Genomic DNA, 20,112 nt, shown 5'->3' with positions numbered 1-20,112 from the left:
TGATGCTGCTTGGCCTGCTGTGTTCATCCAGCTCTGCACCTTGTTGTCTCAGATTTTCCAGCATCTGCAGTTCCTACTAAATCTATCAAAGGTCATAGATGACTTGAGGCTGTGTGTGATAGGCAGTTTAGGGAATAGGGTAATAATTTTGCACACTGCACAAGAGGAAAACAAAGGCCAGGACTCCTGTTCCTGATTGCTGAACATTCACTGGGGCTGAAATCTAGGTGCGTATGGTTCCCCAGAATGAATCATACCGGGCTGACTTGGAATTGTTCCGCCCCATGTTGCCTGGTGAAACTCACTGTCTAAACCAGTGCTTCACAAACATTGCAAGGCTTGCAAACTTTCACGACTCCCTCAGTGAGATCAGGTGAGGAGGGAGGAACGTGGCATTGGAGACCTAGGAGAGGTAGAGGTGCAGGGGCTGCTGTGAAAGTGGGGTCTATCCATTACAGCAGGAGTGCAGCTGTTATAACTCAATCAGAGCTTCACTGTGGACATTGATCCCCACATTGGGAAGGCCTGATCTAAACCACTGAGACAATATACCAGTTGGTACTTGGTGGTAAAGGCACCTACACCGAGTCAATCACACACCTACAACACCCCCATACTTACTCAAATAAACTTACTCAATATGCACATTCAGCCACAAACACACAACCACATCGCACAGCCCCACACCTACGCAATCATTCGCTCTCTCACACTCACTTGTACCGCACATGGATATACAGACTGAGTCACACCCAGATATACTCCTACAGGCACACAAACACATGCAAGCACACTCAGACACGCACAATCACACATGGACTGCAACCATTTGATAGACTTCAACACATAGTTGGATTGGTGTAAAACTGGCCTTGAAATCAACCTTTCAGGTTAAGCTAAGACTGACCTTCTACTTCCTCCCGGGATTCGAATCTGGACCCTAATTTACTGAGGTGACTCAGGAATTTCCATCAGAACGAACAGATCTCCTGTGGTTTTGCTCACCAGCTGGGGTGTAGCTTTCGCTAACCTGGCCTGTCCCTTTAAGACCATACTTCCGTGGCTTGTGCAATCAAATAGTCTAACCAGGCACATTCACAAGGATGCGTAATCCTCCCACTGCACGGTGGCAGACTCCTGAACCCATCAGACAGACAGCTGACCAAAACAAGTAATATCAAAGAACGTAAAGGGAGAACGAGATCTTGGAAGAAGAACATTCTTAAATTGCCTGTCATTCCTTTAGTATGTTTCACAAATGATTGAGAAATGCACCAGCAAATTGTTTCAGAGATTTCTATTCTGTGCCTCAGCTACAAGTGTATAAATCTGCTGAGCCTCCATAATCAGCAGAAAGTGAGCCAGTTCATGCCATGTCTCCAAGGACCATGAGACAAAGGAACATTCTGTGCTAATTAAGAGATTACGCTGGCTTTGTCCATTAACAATGCCCCAATCTGCTTGCATTCAAGTCCACGAGCAGCACTGGAGACTGATAAGAGCTCGCCATATTCAATATCTCAGCTGCACAGATCAGCAGAATGTCACTGTCATTGTAAATATTAGTATTTACATTTTCGCGGCCGTCAATAAGATTTTTTTAAAAATTTCACAATCTCCTTTTCCTCCTCTCAATGCATTGCTTTCCACAAGAGACACTTAGCGACACCCTGTGTTTCCAGTTTTGGACCAACCAGGCTGTCCATGGTGATTTTTCTCCATGTCAACCAGGGCTCAATATTTCCTCTGAATCAGCTCAATCCCAAAGACTTAAGCCTGAAATCTAGTCTGACAGAATCTGTGTTGAACAGAGGAGTATTGCAATCTGAGAGTTGCTGCGTATTGAGTGAGAAATTTTATTGAGTTCCCCGTACCCTCCCCCAGCAGTTCAAGATAAAAGATCTGACAGTCACTATTTACAAGGCGCATTCTTCCTTTCCCCCGGAAAATATTTATCTCTCAACCAGCAGATGATCTGGCCATGTTTCATTGAGCTTATTGTGCACAAATTAGCAGCTGCCATCTCCTACATTACAACAGTGATCATGTTTCAAAGATAACTCATTGGCTGTGAACTGTGTTGAAACATTCTGGGGTTGTGCTTGGCGTTAAGGAAATGCAGTTTCTTTCTTTTCTCTTAACTGGGTTCCTAAATGATTATGAATCAATCTGAAAAGCAAGTGCCACTAGATACCAATTGACTATCCATACCTGAGTGACATGGTCTGTAATCTCACTGGAGTTCGTTTGATTCAAGGTAGTTTCTCTCATTGCTGGTTCAATCTTTTTCCGCAGCAGCAAAGGGAGCTCTTTAATAGAAAAATGGAAGATTTTAACTCTCAGCGATTTAACTATAATTTTGGTTTGAGAAGTAATTGAAGAATGAAAAATGTATAAAGCACACAATCTAGAGGTTGCCAATTGGACCAATTCCCAGAGATGTTACCATACAACCTCCAGCTGCCTTGCCCTCATTTGTTCATTCTTGTGGATCCTCAGCCAACCAGAAGGCAAGCAAACTTCTTCATTGCCTGATAGGCTTATTCTTGACTCACTCTCATAACACAATCTCCCCATCACCAACATTGTATACCCAATAAAAACTCTCAAAGGGAATGTTTACAAAAACACAAAAATATGTTTGCCCCACTCAGTGATTTTTCGCACAGGTTTTCATTGCCATCCCATCCGAGAGATTAATGTTCAATTCCTGGAGACTCCAAGGCAATCCTGGTGGGTTCGCAATTTCTAATGTTATCACATTTCTCAGCAAACTTTCAAGTATGATCAGTGACTTTAAAGTGCAGATAGAAAACAACTCACTCTTTCTATTGTATAAGCTACTTACTGTAATTTTAATAGTCAAAATTATAGCTTATGTAAAATTATTAACAGAAATTGATGCGTATTACTCGCAAAGTCAATTGAACAAAAAATAATCCAGGATTATTTCAGTCCTGACCAGTGAGGTACCACTGCCCTCTCAAGGCAGTTAAAGGCACAACAGTGAAGAAAATGACAACACTTTGTCTGTTTTGGTTTTTTGTTTTTATTTGTCCATGACATGATTATCATTGTCTGGCCCAACATTTGTTGTATACCCTTGGGAAGGTGCTATGCTTCAGGAGTTCCAGAATTTCAACCCAGTGACGCTGATGATATAATTCCAAGTCAGGATGCTCTGTCGCCTGGAGGGGACCTTGCATGTGATGGAGTTCTCTCACGCTCGCTGACCCTGCCTCGCCAACCCTCCCACTTCATAGTCCTCCTCCTCTCTGAATCTTCCATTCCCTGACTGTTGCTCTCTCTGACCCTTCCTGTTCACCACTCCTCCTTCGCGTCGACCCTCCTACTCACCGCCTCTGTAGTTTGTGACTTATCTCCAAAATCTTGCAACTCGATGCTACTCTTTATTGCAATGTACCAGCCTTCTAAGTTAGTGACGTACAGTACTTAAACTCACCAGACCTAATATCATAATACATTTTTTCTGTTGGGAGCTTTCTGTAGAAGTTAATTAAAGCTGTTAGATTGGGTTTAATGGGAAATTTGATTTGCTCATTGTCGTTTCACTTAAAGTGGCTCTCTTAGGGAAAATAACTAATACAAGAATTACTATAAATCAAATTACAGAATTCAAGCATTTAAGGCAATAAGAGGCATTTGAGGGTAACATTAATTAATCTAGTAACAGACAAGCCATAACAATCTCTTTAATCTCAACATGTCAGGAATTGCTCCATAAACGTCAAGCCATGGCTCAGTAGCTTGCACTTTCTTGTCTCTGAGTCAGAAGGCCGTGGGGTCGACTTGCACTCCAGAGTCTTGAGCTCAAAATCCAGGTGAACGTTCCCATTGCAGCACTGGTCAGGCAGTCCTGCGCTGTTAGAAGCACTGTGTTTTGAATGAAACGTTAAACTGACGCCCTGTCTACTCATTTGGCAGATGTGGCACTGTTTAGAATAGGAATTTTCCCATTGCCCTGGACAATATCTATCTTTCAATTACCATTACTAAAAACACATTATCTCTCTATTAGCAATTTCTGCTCATGAGAACTGGCTGTGTGAAAATTGGGTGTCACCTTTCCCATATTGTAACAGTGTTTTAACTTCAAAAACCTCATTGCCTGTAAAGTAAAAAGTCAGCCCGATGCTGATTTCAAAAGTCTTATTTCTATTGATCAAATTACTTTTCAACTGAAATTACCTATAGCCGCAGGATTAGCTAGCAACAACTGTCTTTAACCCCAACACCGCTGTAAGAAAGTGCAGATTTTAATTACTGCCCTGTTGCCTTGAACCAAGTTGCTGTTATGATTTGAGATGCTGAGGGATCTTGATGGGAAAAGCACTTGTTACTGTTAAAACTTGTTGAACTGTCCTATTCTATGGTAAACTTCTTTTTCAGACTGTGTTATCAAACTGAACAAGACTATTGTGTTCAGAGATGAGACATCTGTATTTGGAATGAAGGAACAGACCTTGAGAATTAACAAGTTATGACTAACAAAAATGAACACCAACAACTAGCAACGCCAACCCAGCCATGTCCAACTGAACATCACTAAATGATGAACTGTTCACAAACTGCCTGCACTGGTGGAAAGCTAAACGGTATAAAAGCCAATGGTTGTAGAATTTCTTTACTGCAGTAGGTGTGTAGTGATCTGGCCAATCAGAGTTTAAAGTCTAACTGTCAATTCACTAGATTTGATGATAATGTGTATCTTCAGCTACCAGGCCCTAGGGTCTGGTCTTCCCTCCCGAAGTCTCTCTGCCTTATCTCTTCTAAAACACTCCTTAGAACCTACTTTCTTGGGCAGACATTTGGTCATATCATATTATCAGTCACTATGTTTATTTAACTCTTCACTGAGGTGCAGGTAGGAGGAGAATACATGGTCAGTCATCTCAGCAGAAGGATCTAGCAGCTAACACTTGTTTACAGAGCAGATGGCCTAGTGGTATTATTGCCAAACCATTAATCCAGAGATAGAGCTAATGTTCTGGGATCCTGCGTTTGAATCCCACCATGGTTAGAACTGCTGTCCTTACCTGGTCTGGCCTATGTGTGATTCCAGATCCACAACAATGTAGTTGACTCCTGAATGCCCTTTGGACAATTAGGGATGGGTAATAAACACTGTGCCTAGCCAGTGACACCCACATCTTGTGAACCATTTCAAAAAGACAAGGACTGGTCATCCTTTAGAGTTCTGATAATCTTTTGTACCATTGTTACTGCACTGCTCACAGTGTAATGTTTTGTTTTATAATTAAACCTTATATAGTAGTGGTGGTTTCAACTTTCTCTTGAATGTATAATAAAATTCTACAAATGGAACTTGTGTATGTTTGTCTTGAGTGCGATTTTTCACAAATCCCCAGTGAAAGAATCATAAAGCTATAGACCGTAAGAAAATTCTGTGTCACTAACGCACTAGAATGGATTTAGTCTTCCTTTTTATCCAGCATTGTATGAGCACACGGTTCAGGAAGATGATTCTCTTCCACTTCTAAAAGGAAAGTAGAGATGGGTAAAAAGTAATGACCAATTTCAAAAAATTGCCTGATGCAACTGTGGCTCCTCTGAGTCAGAAAGTTATGGGTTCAAGATCCAAACAAGAGCTGAGCACAGAATCCAGGTTGATGCTGTCTGAGCATTACTGATAGACTGCTTCCCTGCCTCAGGTAAGGTGCCACATCCTAATCCTGCTTATTCAGTGTATCTACGTCCAAAAGTTCCCCCAAACGCCTACATAACCAGATTCACTGCATGTTGACAGCAATGTATGGGAAATGTATTGAGATGTTTTTGAGAAGTGATAAGATTCCTAAACAGGAAGATTACTATCTCAGCCGCATTGAAGTTGGCAAGTTTGGACTTTTAAACTCCATTAATCAACATACAAATAACAGACATCAAATATAAGTAATGTACATGTCCTTCATTCAATTACAAATCACTAAATAAACATTTGCATTTATATCAGAGATAGTAAGAACTGCCAATGCTGGGGTCAGAGATAACACAACGTGGAGGTGGAGGAACACAGCAGGCCAGGCAGCATCAGAGGAGCAGGAAAGTTGATGTTTCAGTTTGGGACCCTTCTTCAGAAATGGGGTTTAGGGTTAGGGCTGAGGAAGGGTCCCGACCCAAAAGGTCAACTTTCTTGCTCCTCTGATGCTGCCTGGCCTGCTGTGTTCCTCCAGCTCCACATTGTGTCATATTTGTGTTTATATAGTGCTTTTACTACAATAAGATGTCCCACTGTGGGCATTTTCAGGCAAAATTTGACAGACTGATGAGAAGATGTTAGGATCTGGGAGCAAACGTTTGCCCAAGAAGGTAGGTTTTAAGCAGTGTTTTAGAAGAGAGAAAGCAGAGAGACTGAGAGAGGAAAGACCAGACTCGAGAGCCCAGTAGCTGCAGGTACAGTTGCCAATTATTGAGAGTTAAAAATGTTGGCTGTTCAAGGGCATGCATAGAGAATGAAAATGAATTTTAATCATATTTCTCTCCTTACTGATCTGGATTTTCTTCCTCCATGTCTCTTGCCTGTTGCTTCTTGGAGCACTGAAGCTCTGAGCTCGGCTTAGTGCTGCGACATAAAACAGAAAAGACAAATAATTGGGTTAAAGAAAACTCCAGTGTGAAAGAGTCACTTAAAAATGATTGGAAGAATTTCTATAAGCCTTCCTAGATAATATTTCACAGTACCACGTACAGGGTTGCTGTGACCAAGTGTAGTCTTTGAGTAATGCAGGCTTAAAGAGTAAGGGATAATTTGACCAAACGTACAGATTTATCTCAGATCCCAATTTGAAGTCGTACATCCCTACCTTGTTTTTATATTTCTAATTTGTTAGTCAACATTTATAAGAGGAACTGCCTATGTTAACATATCATACTATAATTTCAGCCTTGCACCAGCAGAGGCATATGAACATGTATACATGTGAATGTACAGATTGCTAGTAAAGGAAGAGTTAAGCTGCTTGTTGCGATGGTCAGCCAGGTGGACCTCGTAGAATATGAGTTCCCTGATTGGGGGTGTTAATCTGGTCCAATCAGGGAGCCCTGGCTGGCAGATATGAACAGGAGTGTCAGGGGTTCTGTTCACTCCAGGAGCCAGCTCTGAGCTAGCTGAGCCAATATCATGTACTGTGCATGTGTAAAAAAAAGTGACTTGGTGATGGGATACCAGCCTTCATGGAGTTACTTCACTATTGACTGGGGTTAATTGACTAATTAAGTTACTGAGAAAATATAAAGGGAGAATAAGTGGTATTGAGTGTGGACTGAGGTGCGTGACTGAGTAGTCAATAAACTTTATGCACAAGGACTTGGTGTCCTGTGTTCTATGTCCCTAATCTAATTTGACTTTGGCAGCAGGACATTGTAAATTTAGAGTTATTTTCAGATGAAAGCCTGCAAATTTGAGTTACTTTTGAGAACAATGGCTGAAACCAAGTGAAATGTGTTGAAATATGGTTACCCATTGATGTTTTGTGAAGTTGAGCCATATGAATGATTGAGAAATGAAGTAGAGGTATGGAGCAAAAACAGAAAGTGCAAGAGAAACTCAGCAAATGTGGCAGTATCCATAAAGAGAAAAACTGTATGTTTTCAGCCCATTGATACTTGGTCAGAAAAAAAATTACCTTAAAATGACATCAGTAGTTTACCCATCTATCAGCTCATAGGTTAAAAATCCTGCTCAAGGGTACAGGAGTAAGGGGCTATATGTACAGTAAACATATAGAAGAAATCAGCAATAAATCTGTTATCTAAATGATTTAGAAGCAGTTTCCACCACTGACCATTGTGAACCTCCCATTAGCAAGAGATTTATGAAAGTTTTGGCCATGGATTTGAAAGCAATGGATGAGGAAAAATAAAGTTTTCTCCTTGCAGTTCATAGACTTGGCAATTAGATTTAGTCAGTCTATAACAACATATAGTAAAAGGGAAAGTGCTATGATGGGCAAGGTAATGGAGAAACAGATTGGAACTGAACTGGGGACACTGGCTAAATTCCTAACTGACAAGGTGGGGGAATTTGCCGATGAAGAGTTTTGGGATGTGTGTGAAAACCTGTACTTTTGGTAGTGAACACTGGCAGCAGAAATTCCCTTTAGTTATGGAGTTTGAGAAAAAAAGTCATGCAGTGAGAGATTAGATGTTTCCCAAAATTTTAGCATACCAACCAAATTGCAAGTTAATATCTGTCCTGGTGTGGGCAGTGTTGGTAAAGAACTCACTGTAATCACTGGAGGTTACAGTCCATATCAATTGATTTTGGGAGAAACCCAAAAATTTCATCAGTAATGAGTAACTATTACCCTGCTTGGAAAGGGATTATAATTAGCTTCACTTTTTCTGACATTTTGAGCGCCCTACCTACAAATTGAAGGGCATTCATTAAAGTTGAGATTTCATAGAAAAGTTGAGATTTCTGAAGTAGGGTCTAGGCTTGAAATGTCAGCCTTCCTGCTCCTCTGATGCTGCTTAGCCTGCTGTGTTCATCCAGCTCTACACCTTGTTATCTCGGATATAGGCCCAACGTGTCCAAGGATAAACTTATCACCCGGGCTAAAGGACTTTCTTCTGCATCATAACTAACTCTGTGAATCAGTCAAATGACAATTCTCTGAAGTGCTCCTAATGCTTTCACGTCTTTTGTCTAGAGAGGAGGCTAATGCTGTACGCAGTTCTCCAGATGTGGTCCTGGACATTCTCCATTCTTCCTTCTGTATTCTATTGCAATATTCTAAATCACTTGCCGTACCTACATTCCAACTTTTTGTGATTCATGTACTAGGACACCAAGATCTTTCTATACTTCCAAGTCCTGAAATCTCTCTCCATTTAAATTGTCTGCTGCTTTCCTGTTCTTCCTGCCAAAGTGGATCAGTTCTCATTTTCCTACATTATACTCCTTTTGCCAATTTTTTACCCACTCACTTACCCTGTTCACATTCCTTTGCAGACTCTTTATGTCCTTGTCATGATTTATTTTTGTACCTGTCTTTGTGTCTTCAGCAAACTTCGCAACAACACATTTGATCTTTTCATCCAAGTTATTTGTATAGATTGTGGGGTTGTTGGTTAGCTCAGTTGGCTAGATAGCTGTTATGCAATGCAGAGTGGTGATGCCAACAACATGGGTTCAGTTCCTGCACCGGCTGAGGTTATAAAGAAGGACTCTCCTTCTCAACCTCTCCCTTTGCCTGAGGTGTGGTGACCCCTAGGTTAATCCACCATCAGTCATTTCTGTCTAATGAGAGAGCAGCCCAATGGTCAGGTAAGACTATGTTGATGTAATCCTGTGTAGATTGTACATAGTTCAGGGCCCCACCCTGATCACTGTGGCACTCCAGTAGTCAATACCTTGCCAACTTGAAAAATCCCATTTATCTTCCTTGCCACTTCCTATTATCCAAACAATTCTCTATCCATGATGCTATGTTACACATACATAACAAACTCTTATATTGTGCAAAAAGGTTTCATAAGGTACCTTATCAAACACCTTATAGAAATCCATGGACACCAGATGTACAGGTTTCCTTTTATCCACATTATTTATTACTTCCTGAAAGAACTTTAATAAATTAGTTAAATGTAACCTGCTTTTCCCAAATCTACATTGATTCTGCCTGATTGCATTAAGATTTTCTAACTGCCCTGCTATGGCTCCCTTAATGTTAGATTCTAGAATTTCCCCTATGTTGGGCTAACCAGCCTATAGTTACCTGCTGTCTGCCTTCCTCCTTTCTTGATCAGATAAGTTACATTTGCCATTTTTCAATCTGACAGGACTTTTCCAGAATTGAGGAGATTTTGGAACATTGCAAGGTTATCTGCTATCTCCAGCGTCTCTTCTTTTAGGTCCCTCGGATATAGTTCATCCTGGTGACTTGCTCAAATAGATTTCTCAATGCCCTTTCCTTGTTTTATATTGCTCCCTCCTTTTCACCTCTTGACTTACAAATAACTGTGTCCTCTATAGTGCAGACAGACAAATAAAACATCTATTCAGCTCCACCACCATTTCTTCATTTTTCACTATTAATCCTCCAGGCTCATTCTCTCAAGGACCCACACTCACTTTTACTTACTCATTTCTAAAAGTATTTCTGAAAATTCTTACTTTATTTCTGGTTAACTTCCTCTCACATTCTAGTTTCTCCCTCTTCATTAATCTTTTGTCATTCTTTGCTGATTTTTAAATCATGTCCAATTTTCTGACCTACCATTAATTTTCACAGAACAGTAAGCTTTTCTTTCATTTTGATCATATCTTTAAGTTCCTTAATTGGTATTTCAGGAATCGTAATTATGGGATTCGTAACATGTACAGAACCCATGTCAGGAGATGAAATTGCTTTAATATATTTTAGCTGATAGATAGCTCTGTTAAGAATCACAATATCAGTTTCTGACAGGACAGCAGCGAGTACACATCAAAGGTACTCCATTGGCTTGAAGGTATTTTGAAGTGACCTGAGGTGATGAAAGTTAATCTAGAAATGCAGGTTTTCTATTTGTAGATGCAGAGCAATTACTTCATATGGTGAAGGAAATTGAGAACAAGTTGATTTCACCTGGAAATTAACATCAGATAATTTAGGAATGAAATCAAAGAGCATTTCTTTATACAATAGGTGGAAATTTGGAACTTTATACCTCAAAAAGCGACAGATACTGTGGGTTTAAAGGTTAAAATGTCTGCAGGAACCTGCCCAAGATCTTGATGGCTGCTGTGCAGCGCGTTAATGCTGGGAGCAATGTTAATTGCTTGAAGATGCCCCTGACTCTGGAACAGTCCCTGCAGGTTGGAGGTTAGTTAATGTCACGTCAATATTCAAAAAGGGAGGTAGAGAGAGGATAGGGAATTATATCAGTAAGCCTAACGTTGGTAGTGGGGAAAATTCTCGAATCCATCATCAAGGATTTTATAGCAGAGCCTTTAGAAAGCAATGGCAGGATCAAACAGAATCACCATGGATTTATAAAGGGGACATCATGCTTGACAAATTTGTTGCAACTAGTGGAGTTGACAAGGGGGAGCCAGTCAACGTAGAATATTTGGACTTTCAGAAAGCATTTGACAAAGTCCCATATAAGACATTAAATATATGCAAGATTAAAGCGCATGGGATTGGGGAAGTATATTGAGATGGATAGGAAACTGGATGGCAGAGAGGAAACAAAGAGTAGGAATTAATGGGTCCTTTTCAAATTGGCAGGCAGTAACGAGTGGGGTGCTGCAGGGATTGGTGCTGGGACCCCAGCTATTCACAATATATATTAATGATCTAGATGAGGGAACAAAATTAAACATCTCAAAGTTTGCAGATGATACCAAGTTGGGTGGGAGGGTGAACAGAGACGAGGATGCAGAGATCCTTCTGCATGATCTCGACAGGTTGGGTGAGTAGGCAAATCAATGGCAGATGCAGCATTATTTGGATAAATGTGTGGTTATTCACTTTGGAAGAAAAATAAGAAGGCAGATTACTGCCTAAATGGCTGTAAATTGGGAGAGGGGAGTGTGCAGCGGACCTGGGCGTCCTTGTGCCCCAGTTGCTGAAGGTAAGCGTACAGGTGCAGCAGGCAGTAAAGAAGGCAAATGGTATGTTGGCCTTCATTGCGAGAGGTTTCGAGGACAGGAGCAGGGGATGTCTTGTTGCAGTTGTACAGGGCCTTGGTAAGACCACACCTAAAATATTGTGTGCAGTTTTGGTCTCCTTTTCTGAGGAAGGATGCTTTTGCTCTTGAGGGAGTGCAGCGAAGGTTTACCAGGCTGATTCTGGGGATGGCAGGACTGACATATGAGGAGAGATTGAATAGGTTAGGATTGTTTTCGTTACAGTTCAAATGAATGAGGGGGGATCTCATAGACACTTATAACATTCTAACAGGACTGGACAAGGTAGATGCAGGGAGGATGTTCCCGATAGTGGGTGTGACTAGAACCAGGGGTCACAGTCTGAGGATTTGGGTTAGACCATTTAGGATGGAGATAAGGAGACATTTCTTCAACCAAAGAGTGGTTAGTCTGTGGAATTCATTACTACAGGAAGTAGATGCCAAAACATTGAATATATTCAAGAGGCAACTAGATATAGCACTTGGGGCGAATGGGATCAAAGGTTATGGGGAGAAAGCAGGATTACGTTATTGAATTGGGCGATCAGCCATGATTGTGAAGAATGGCAGAGCAGGCTCCAAGGGCCGAATGGCCTCCTCCTGCTCCTATCTTCTATGTTTCTATGTATATCTGGAGGAAGTTCTGCCTTAGAGAGCAGCCGATCAATTGAATGGTGGCAGATCTGTAGTCCCAGTGGTAACAAATGGACAAGGTGGTCACTCTTTGGACTAGATTAACCACACCATGCAGATGAGCCTAGGTGGGTCTAGGATTGGGTTCTTGGCAAGGGAAGGTGATGAAGGTGGGTAGCTACATTCGAAGGGCCAGGGAGCGGGATGATCAGATAGAGATTGCCTTATGTGGGGCCACTAAAGGTGATCAACGTTTAGCCTGACAGTGCCATTAACTGACCTCTACCCTGACTGAGTTTTGCAGACTGGCACATTCCAAGGTCCAGGACTATGTGCTGGGGGATGCACTAAAGCTTGGGGCAGCTGCTGCCAAGGTGCAATGGGGAAAGACCACTGTCCTTCTGCTAAAGCATAACGAGGAACCATCCAGTATTTGGACCCTCCCTCGGGCCTCAGCTAAAAGCCAAGAATTTAATTATAAATATAGAGAAAGCCGAACCCCTATGTTTGTTTTCTTCTCAGTAAGTAAAGACAGTATAGATTGTAACGGCTATACTGAATTATACTGATTTCCTCCTATGAGTAAAGTATATTTTTGCAATAAAAAGATAATGACGTCTATAGGCCCAAGCATGGTTGAGAGGCAAACTCTCTGACGCCTCCTCCACTTCCTGTAAAATTTCAGCCAAGTCAGGAGCACGTCAGCTGCTCTCTGGATCCCAGAACTTTCAAATCCGCCCATGGAGCATAAAATCCTGCCCTTGGAATGAGTGGGTACAGTTCTTCATTTTACCACTAGATGGTAGTGTAGTACACTAAATGCTCACTTACGATTTTAAATGATTATAAAGCTTTTAATCTCAAGACATCCCAAGGATCATTACAGCCAATTAAGTGCATTGTGAAGTGTAGTTGCTGCTTTTATTTGTAAATGTGGTAGCCAATTTAGGCACAGCAAGCTCCCAGAAGCAGCAATATGATAATAATCAGAGCATCAGTTTCACTGATGTTGGTGAGAGATAAAATACTGCCCCAAAGTGCAGGGGAGAGGGAGGGGCCTGCCCTGATGTTTTTCAGAATAATGGCAACTTTAGCATCCACTTGAGAGGGTTGCCTACTGAGGCAGAGCTGGCGCAGAGATACAGCAGTGAGAGATTGTCCTCCAAGGAGATTCATTCAGATATTCAGACCTACATTAAAGCTGTGTAAAATGATCATCGTTCCACACCAATGCTGCATTTTTATTCCAAATGCACACTTAGATTGCTGCAAAATGATCAGGAAATAATAATTCAGCCTCTGCTACAATGTGGATGTGATCATTTCTGCAAGTTATCAGTCATTTTCTTATATAACTATGTTTTATCGCTGCCAATTAAAATAAGATAAAACATAAGAGGAGCTATAGAAACCTATAGCACAGAAGGTGGCCATTTGACCCATCATGGCTGTGCTTGATGTTTGAAAAAGCTATTGAATTAGCCCCTGACAACTTGATCTTTCCTCATAATCCTGCTAGTTTGACCACACTAAATATTTATCCAATTTCCTTGAGCCATTTCCTATTGAATCTGCTTCCAACTCCTTCACTGGCAGCACGGCCTGGATCACAACAAAATGCATTGTGTAAAAATAAATCCCTTCTGCTTACTTCATCACTCCTTCACAACTTTCCTGATCTCAATCAATTTCCCATTCCTTTCTTTTTGAGGTGGGTGGGGGGAGAGGGCTAATGTGGGGTACCTGATCAACTGGTCCCTGCAGTTTGGGATTAAAGAAAGAATCTTGATACAGATATTTGAACTTGGCTTCAAAGTCACTGGGTGAATGAAAATGAACAGGCTGTGGGAGCAGGGGGGTGCTGGGGGAGGTGAGGGAAGTTGAAAGCTGGGAGGGGTTTTGCTGGAATAATTGTGAAGGTCAAGGGCTTGTGGGCAAATGGTCAAACGCTAATGGTATGGTTCTCTCAGAGTGAGACTGTCAACATCTGTCAAATCCCATCGACACAATAAAGGCAGTTTAATGACACAATCTGCACTTAGAGGTACACAAAGTGAAAGGTTTCGAGTGTGCAGGAGGATGAGTCCAGAAGAAAATGTCAAACTTGGAGGCTGACATGATGGGTTTACCTTCCTGAGCTTTGGAATTTGGGTTGAATTGACCGGTGTGTGATTCCTCTTTACTCTGTGTCTGATGGTGCCTCTGTCTCATTTCTTCGTCCTCTGCTTCTGGTAAGGAGCCTCCCAGGCCAGAGGGGATCATCGTTTCATGGTCAGAAGGGTCAGTGCAAGGCTCCGCTCTCTCACCTTCAGAACTATTCAAGCAAAAACATAAAAAGAAAAGAATTTGGGAGACCAAATGAATTACAGCCTAGCTTTCAGTACAAACAGCGCAGAAATTTATACAGAAAGACAGTAGATTCTTAAAATTAAACTGATTGTGATGAAATATTCTGGGAACTTGTGTCTGAAATCGGAATCAGTAACACAGCTTCAGCGTCAACAACAGCTTGAATTTATATAGCACCTTTCACATAGTGTGTGGGCTCAGTTGGCTAAATGACTAGAGACTGGTGCAGAATAAAGGAAACAGTGTAGGTTTTGTCGCTGTACTGGCTGTACAAAAAAACCCCCAAAAATACGGATACAGGAATTCAGAAACTAAAACAGAAATTCTTCAGAAGGATCACTGAACCTGAAATGTTGACTCTGTTTTCTCTCCACAAATGATGCCAGACCTGCTGAGTTTTTCCAGCAATTTCTGTTTTTGGTCCTGTTCTGGCTGTATTTGTTCATAGAAGCCTCCTTGCCTTACCCTGTAGCTTGTTGGAGTGGTTAGCCTTATCCCAACATAACCAGTTGTCTTTCTCGAATGCAGAGAGGTGCCTATGGCTTTTTTTTTGTGGAATTTGGCTCCTCACCAACATAGTATACTTCCCCAGACGTCTCACACCTTCCCAAACATGAGACCTAAGGCAGCAGGTGTGTGGGAAAATGTAGAATGCAAGTTTCCCTCCAGTTCACATACCATCCTGACTTGGAAATACATCACCATTTCTTTATCATCATTGGATCAAAACCATCATCATCATTTGGTCAAAACCTTTTTGGATTAATTAGATAGTTATTCGAAAGAGCACAATGAGCCAAATGACCAACATTTTTGTTAAAACGTCCTCACTTTTGGTCTCATGTTGTGTTTTTGTATTCGTTGTGAAAACACTGCAGTCTCCTCACTGACCTATATGGACTCCCTTGATTATCGTTGTTTTCAAATTACCTCCTTCCTATCTCTGCAATGCGCTCCAACCCTATAAGATCCAAATCAGAACCTCTATGTCCCATTTCATTGGCAGTCATGCTTTCTGTTGCCTGTGCCCCTAAGCCTTGGATTCTCTCCCTAAACCTCAAAGTCTCTCTTTCTTGTTTACTTGTATCAGCAAATGGTCTGCCAACATTTATGACTGTAGTTAGTGATATGTAACAACCTAGTAATCTAATATTTTGTAGGAATGATTAGGGGATAGAAAAAGGCCAGGATCCTGGACTTCTTTGAAACAACAAGGCATTTTACATTCACCTAAGCCAGCAATCTGAGCCTTGGTTTAAGATCTTATTTAAAAGACAGTGCCTCTGACAATGCAGTGTTCCCTTAGCCCTGCATTAACCTTTGCACTCAGGCCCAGGAGTGGGGGTAAAGCCAATACTTTATGACTCATAAGAGAGTGTGCTATCCACTAAGGCACAGTTGGCGCTCTCATCTCTCACCTTCATTAAGACATGACTTAATACCTAGCTCTTTGACTGAGCTATTGGTCACCTAACCTAAGATCACCTTATGTGTCAAATTTTGTTCCATCATGCTTTTACGAAATGCCTTGGGACACTTTACTATGATAAAGGTGCAATATAAATAGGGATTGTTTTTGTTATATATTTTATGTACATTATTTGAGCAATCCATTCATTAGAGAACAATGCAGTGTCTGATTTTTCCATGACCTAATTGAACAATACACGACTGGAAGGCAGAACACACAAATGAAATAGGAGCAGGAGTGGGGCATTTGTCTTCTCAATGGTCTCCTGTTCCTATGGCCTGAAGCAAAGTCAAGATGAATCCATTAGGACAGGAAATAAAGGCAAAACATTTGAAAAAAGCTCCAGTTCTACATCATCCTACAAAGTACGAACTAATGTTTTTCCTAGTGTCTGGCAGTGTTTAGAGTTACATTTTTGATCTTCTGGTTCAAGTAATCTTTTTATTAAAGTCCAATCATTAATATAATCTCCTGAGGTCTGTACAAGCACAGAATCTGGGAGATAGATTTCTGAGAAGTAGACTCACCAGCTCCCAGACTGAATGACTCATTTCTAACCTCAACTTAATCAGCAATGAGGTAAGCACGCGTGTTACATGATCTGATGTCAAACGAACCTACAGGCCATTAGAACCAGAACTATGTAGCTTCAGAGAAAAATCTGTGCTTAGCTTAGCTACCACAAGTTCAAACTTGATTGCAAAAAACTGAGCGGCTGATTACTCTCCCTGACTTTCAGCTTTCTCCCCCAGCCTGGCGTGAACACTCCTCATTTATCTCGGTCCAAAACATGTCAAATCTGCCTGTCCCTGGGGTGAGAGTACTTCTGCAGCTAACAAATCCTGAAATGAGATTCGAACTCTGATCTCGGAGGCAATGGTGTTACTGCCTGAGCAGGAGAAGAATCTTATGAGGCAGATTCTTCTGTGTACCCTGTATTTAAAACTTTTCACAACTGATGGACTTGATGTGAAAGTGCTCTGATGTCAGGATGGTTTTGGAAATTCACAGCAGGCTGCTAGAATTATTCAAATTAACAACACAGGAGGAGGCATTTTACTCATTACAACTATGTCAATCCCTTCCATATTGCTACAAATATTTCCATTTTAACTTTACCTTTGAACATTACTATGTAATTTACTTCCACTGCTGTTTCAGACATTGCATTCCAGATCACAACAATTCGATGTTTAAAACCACTCTCCGTTATCTTCAGGTTCTTTTACAAATTACTTTAAGATTGGTTTCTCTGGTCACTACACTTTACTATTTATTCTATCAAAACCCTTCACAATTTTGAACTCTCTGTTTGAAGGTCAACAATCCTAGGTTTTGAGGCTCTTCATGGAGATGAGATCTCTCATTCCTGGAACCAACCTCTAGACATCTCCAAGTCATTGACATTTTTCCCAGAATTAGGTACAACACTCCACTCAGGCTGAACCTGTGGTGTGAGCAGGTTTGTATAACTTCCGTGCTCTGTCAATGAAGCAAGCCATGTTTGAAGAATCATAGAATGCCTACAGTGCAGAAAGAAACCATTGAGCCCATCGAGTCTGCACTGACCCTCTAATGAGCATCTCACCCAGACTGAGCTCCCCACTTTAATCAAGTAACCGCACATTTCCCATGGCTAACCCCTCCAGCCTGTACATCCCTGGACACTACAGGGCAATTTAGCATGGCCAATCCACCTAAACTGAACATGTACGGACTGTGGGAGGAAACTGGAGCACTCAGTGAAAACCCACACAGACACGGGAGAACATGCAAACTGCACACAGACAGTCACCAGAGGCTGGAATTGGGCCTGGGTCCCTAGCACTGTGAGGCAGCAGTGCTAACCACTGAACCACTGTGTCACCCAGACTAACAGTCTTCCACTTTAATTTGTTGATGGACACAAACAATCGCACTGAACTATTTCGAAGACGAGCAAGGAGTTCTTGACTGTGTCCTGACCAATATTTACTCATCACTCAATGCCACTGAAAAATACATTAGTTAGTTATTTAGTTAATCACTACTCGTAGGCCCTTGAAGCTGCACTTGCCTACAAATAAGACAGGGACCGCCCAGTCAAAACCACTCACTGATTGACAAGATCTCTTCCACATTGAAATGATGTTAAAGGTATGTAAAAATTCAAACTCTTTCTTTCTTTGTCAATAAACGTGGAGCTGCACAAACACAGCAGGTCAGACAGCATCAGAGGAGCAAGAAGGTCAATGTTTCGGGCTGAAATGCTTCATCAGGAGTGGGGAAGGGAAGGGGAGCTGTCCAGCCACAGCAGATCGGGGTGGAGATGCAACACTTTGTCCCATGTTTATAGTCACAGGCAAGGGAGAGGCTGACCATGAGTCTTTGAGTGGAATATCTTCCTAGGTGGCTAACAGTGTCATCGGCGTAATGGAGTTAGTTGCCTGTCTTTGATTTCACTTCTTGCTGGATTGGAGAACCTGCCACCTCATTCAGTGTGGATTCAGTGTACTTCCAGTTCTGTGGGGAAGGCAAGGTCAGGGACATGGAGAAGAAGATACGAAACAGAGTAGGTTACGATTAAAGTTTTGGCAAAGATCTGTAGCTCGGGTTGTGGATGAGTGTTGGTTCTGCATGTTGTGGGAATGGGGTCTTTAATCCTTGTAAGTATTTGTCGTAGAGTGGCTGTGGGCTTGTGGGCCACCATGATTCCTAGTGGTCTTAGGTGTCTTGTTGTCAGTTCCGATATGTTCTTCATGTAGGGCAGTGTGGTCAGTGTGTCAAGTCGAACAGTGTCCTCCTGTTGTTGTCTGTTATATAGGCATCTGTGGATGAAGTTGCGGGGATATCCATTTAAAGTGAGGATCTTGTATAAGTGTTCTTCCTCTTTACCGTGTAGTTCTGCAGTGTTGCATATACAAACCCATACAGATCAAAATGGGAAATGACAGTACTCACCGTAACAGATCGGACAGTATAAATTCCAAGCAGAGTAAAATAACATTGTTTCATCAGAAGCTCCACTGATAATGTTACCTAGCATGGTGATGAAATATCTGAACGAGAACAAGCCAGTTCGGTGAGCAAGTCAACAACTTCAGAGTAGGTTATGGTTAAGAGTATTCTGGTTGAAGTGTCCAAGATAATTAAAGGAATAGATTGACAGAGAGAAACAGTTTCCTCTGGTGGGGGATCCAGAACAAGCAGGAAATGCCTTAAAGTTAGAGCTCAGTCACTCAGAGAGGTCACTGAAGGTCTCTCCCTTCAGAAGCTGATAGAGATGCGAGAGCTCAGGGCTGAGACCACCAGTTTTTTTGTTGGATTAGGAGACAAAGGGTTACAGAACCAAGGTGATAGATGGTGCTAAATGAGGCATGATCTCACTGAAGGATGCAGCAGCTGGCTCAAGGGGCTTTGTGATCTCCACGTGTTCCTTTGTTCCAACACTTTAGTCCTAGTTCTGATGATATTGTGTTCTTATGTTCATAGTTTGCTGAAGTGCTAATATTCCACAGCACATAATCACAGGACTATGGGGAAAGGCAGTGACACTCCAGTCAAAGAACAAAGCAGCAATACAGCACAGGAACAGGCCCTTTGGCCCTCCAAGCCTGCACTGACACATTATGCTCTTCCATGCTAAAACTGTCTTGACTTACAGGATCCGTATACCTCTATTCCCTTCCTATTCATGTATTTGTCCAGGTGTTTCTTGGATGCTGCTACTATGTCTGCTTCCACCACCTCCTCTGGCAGCACATTCCAGGCATTCCCCACCCTTTGTGTGAAAAATGTGCCTCGCACATCTCTTTTAAACTTCCCCTCTCGCACCTTGAACCTGTGTCCCCTAGTAATTGACCCCTCCACCCTGGGAAAAAGCCTCATACTTTCCACTCTATCCATCAGATGAAGGGTCTAGGCCCGAAACGTCAGCCTCTCTGCTCCTATGATGCTGCTTGGCCTGCTGTGTTCATCCAGCCCTGCACCTTGTTGTCTCGGATTCACCAGCATCTGCA

General features: G+C 41.8%; 1 protein-coding gene across 4 annotated transcripts in view; it reads right to left on the bottom strand.

Annotated features, from left to right (window-relative positions):
- The window catches only part of mical2a (microtubule associated monooxygenase, calponin and LIM domain containing 2a), a 216,588-nt gene that overhangs the window by 37,438 nt on the left and 159,038 nt on the right, over nt 1-20,112 (bottom strand). For all 4 annotated transcript variants that reach the window (XR_007263958.1, XM_048606984.1, XM_048606981.1 and 1 more), the window contains 3 exons: nt 14,424-14,608; nt 6,530-6,604; nt 2,212-2,309 (listed from right to left, as the gene is read on the bottom strand). Coding sequence is in view for 3 of the 4 variants with exons in the window: in XM_048606984.1 (XP_048462941.1) it covers nt 2,212-2,309; nt 6,530-6,604; nt 14,424-14,608 (358 nt within the window). In the remaining variant the exon portion in view is untranslated. The remainder of the gene's footprint in view (nt 1-2,211; nt 2,310-6,529; nt 6,605-14,423; nt 14,609-20,112) is intronic.

This window comes from Rhincodon typus, chromosome 17 (assembly GCF_021869965.1).
Source record: "Rhincodon typus isolate 14 chromosome 17, sRhiTyp1.1, whole genome shotgun sequence".
In the NCBI taxonomy this organism is placed as follows: Eukaryota; Metazoa; Chordata; class Chondrichthyes; order Orectolobiformes; family Rhincodontidae; genus Rhincodon; species Rhincodon typus.
This window is presented reverse-complemented; position numbering and strand designations above follow the sequence as displayed.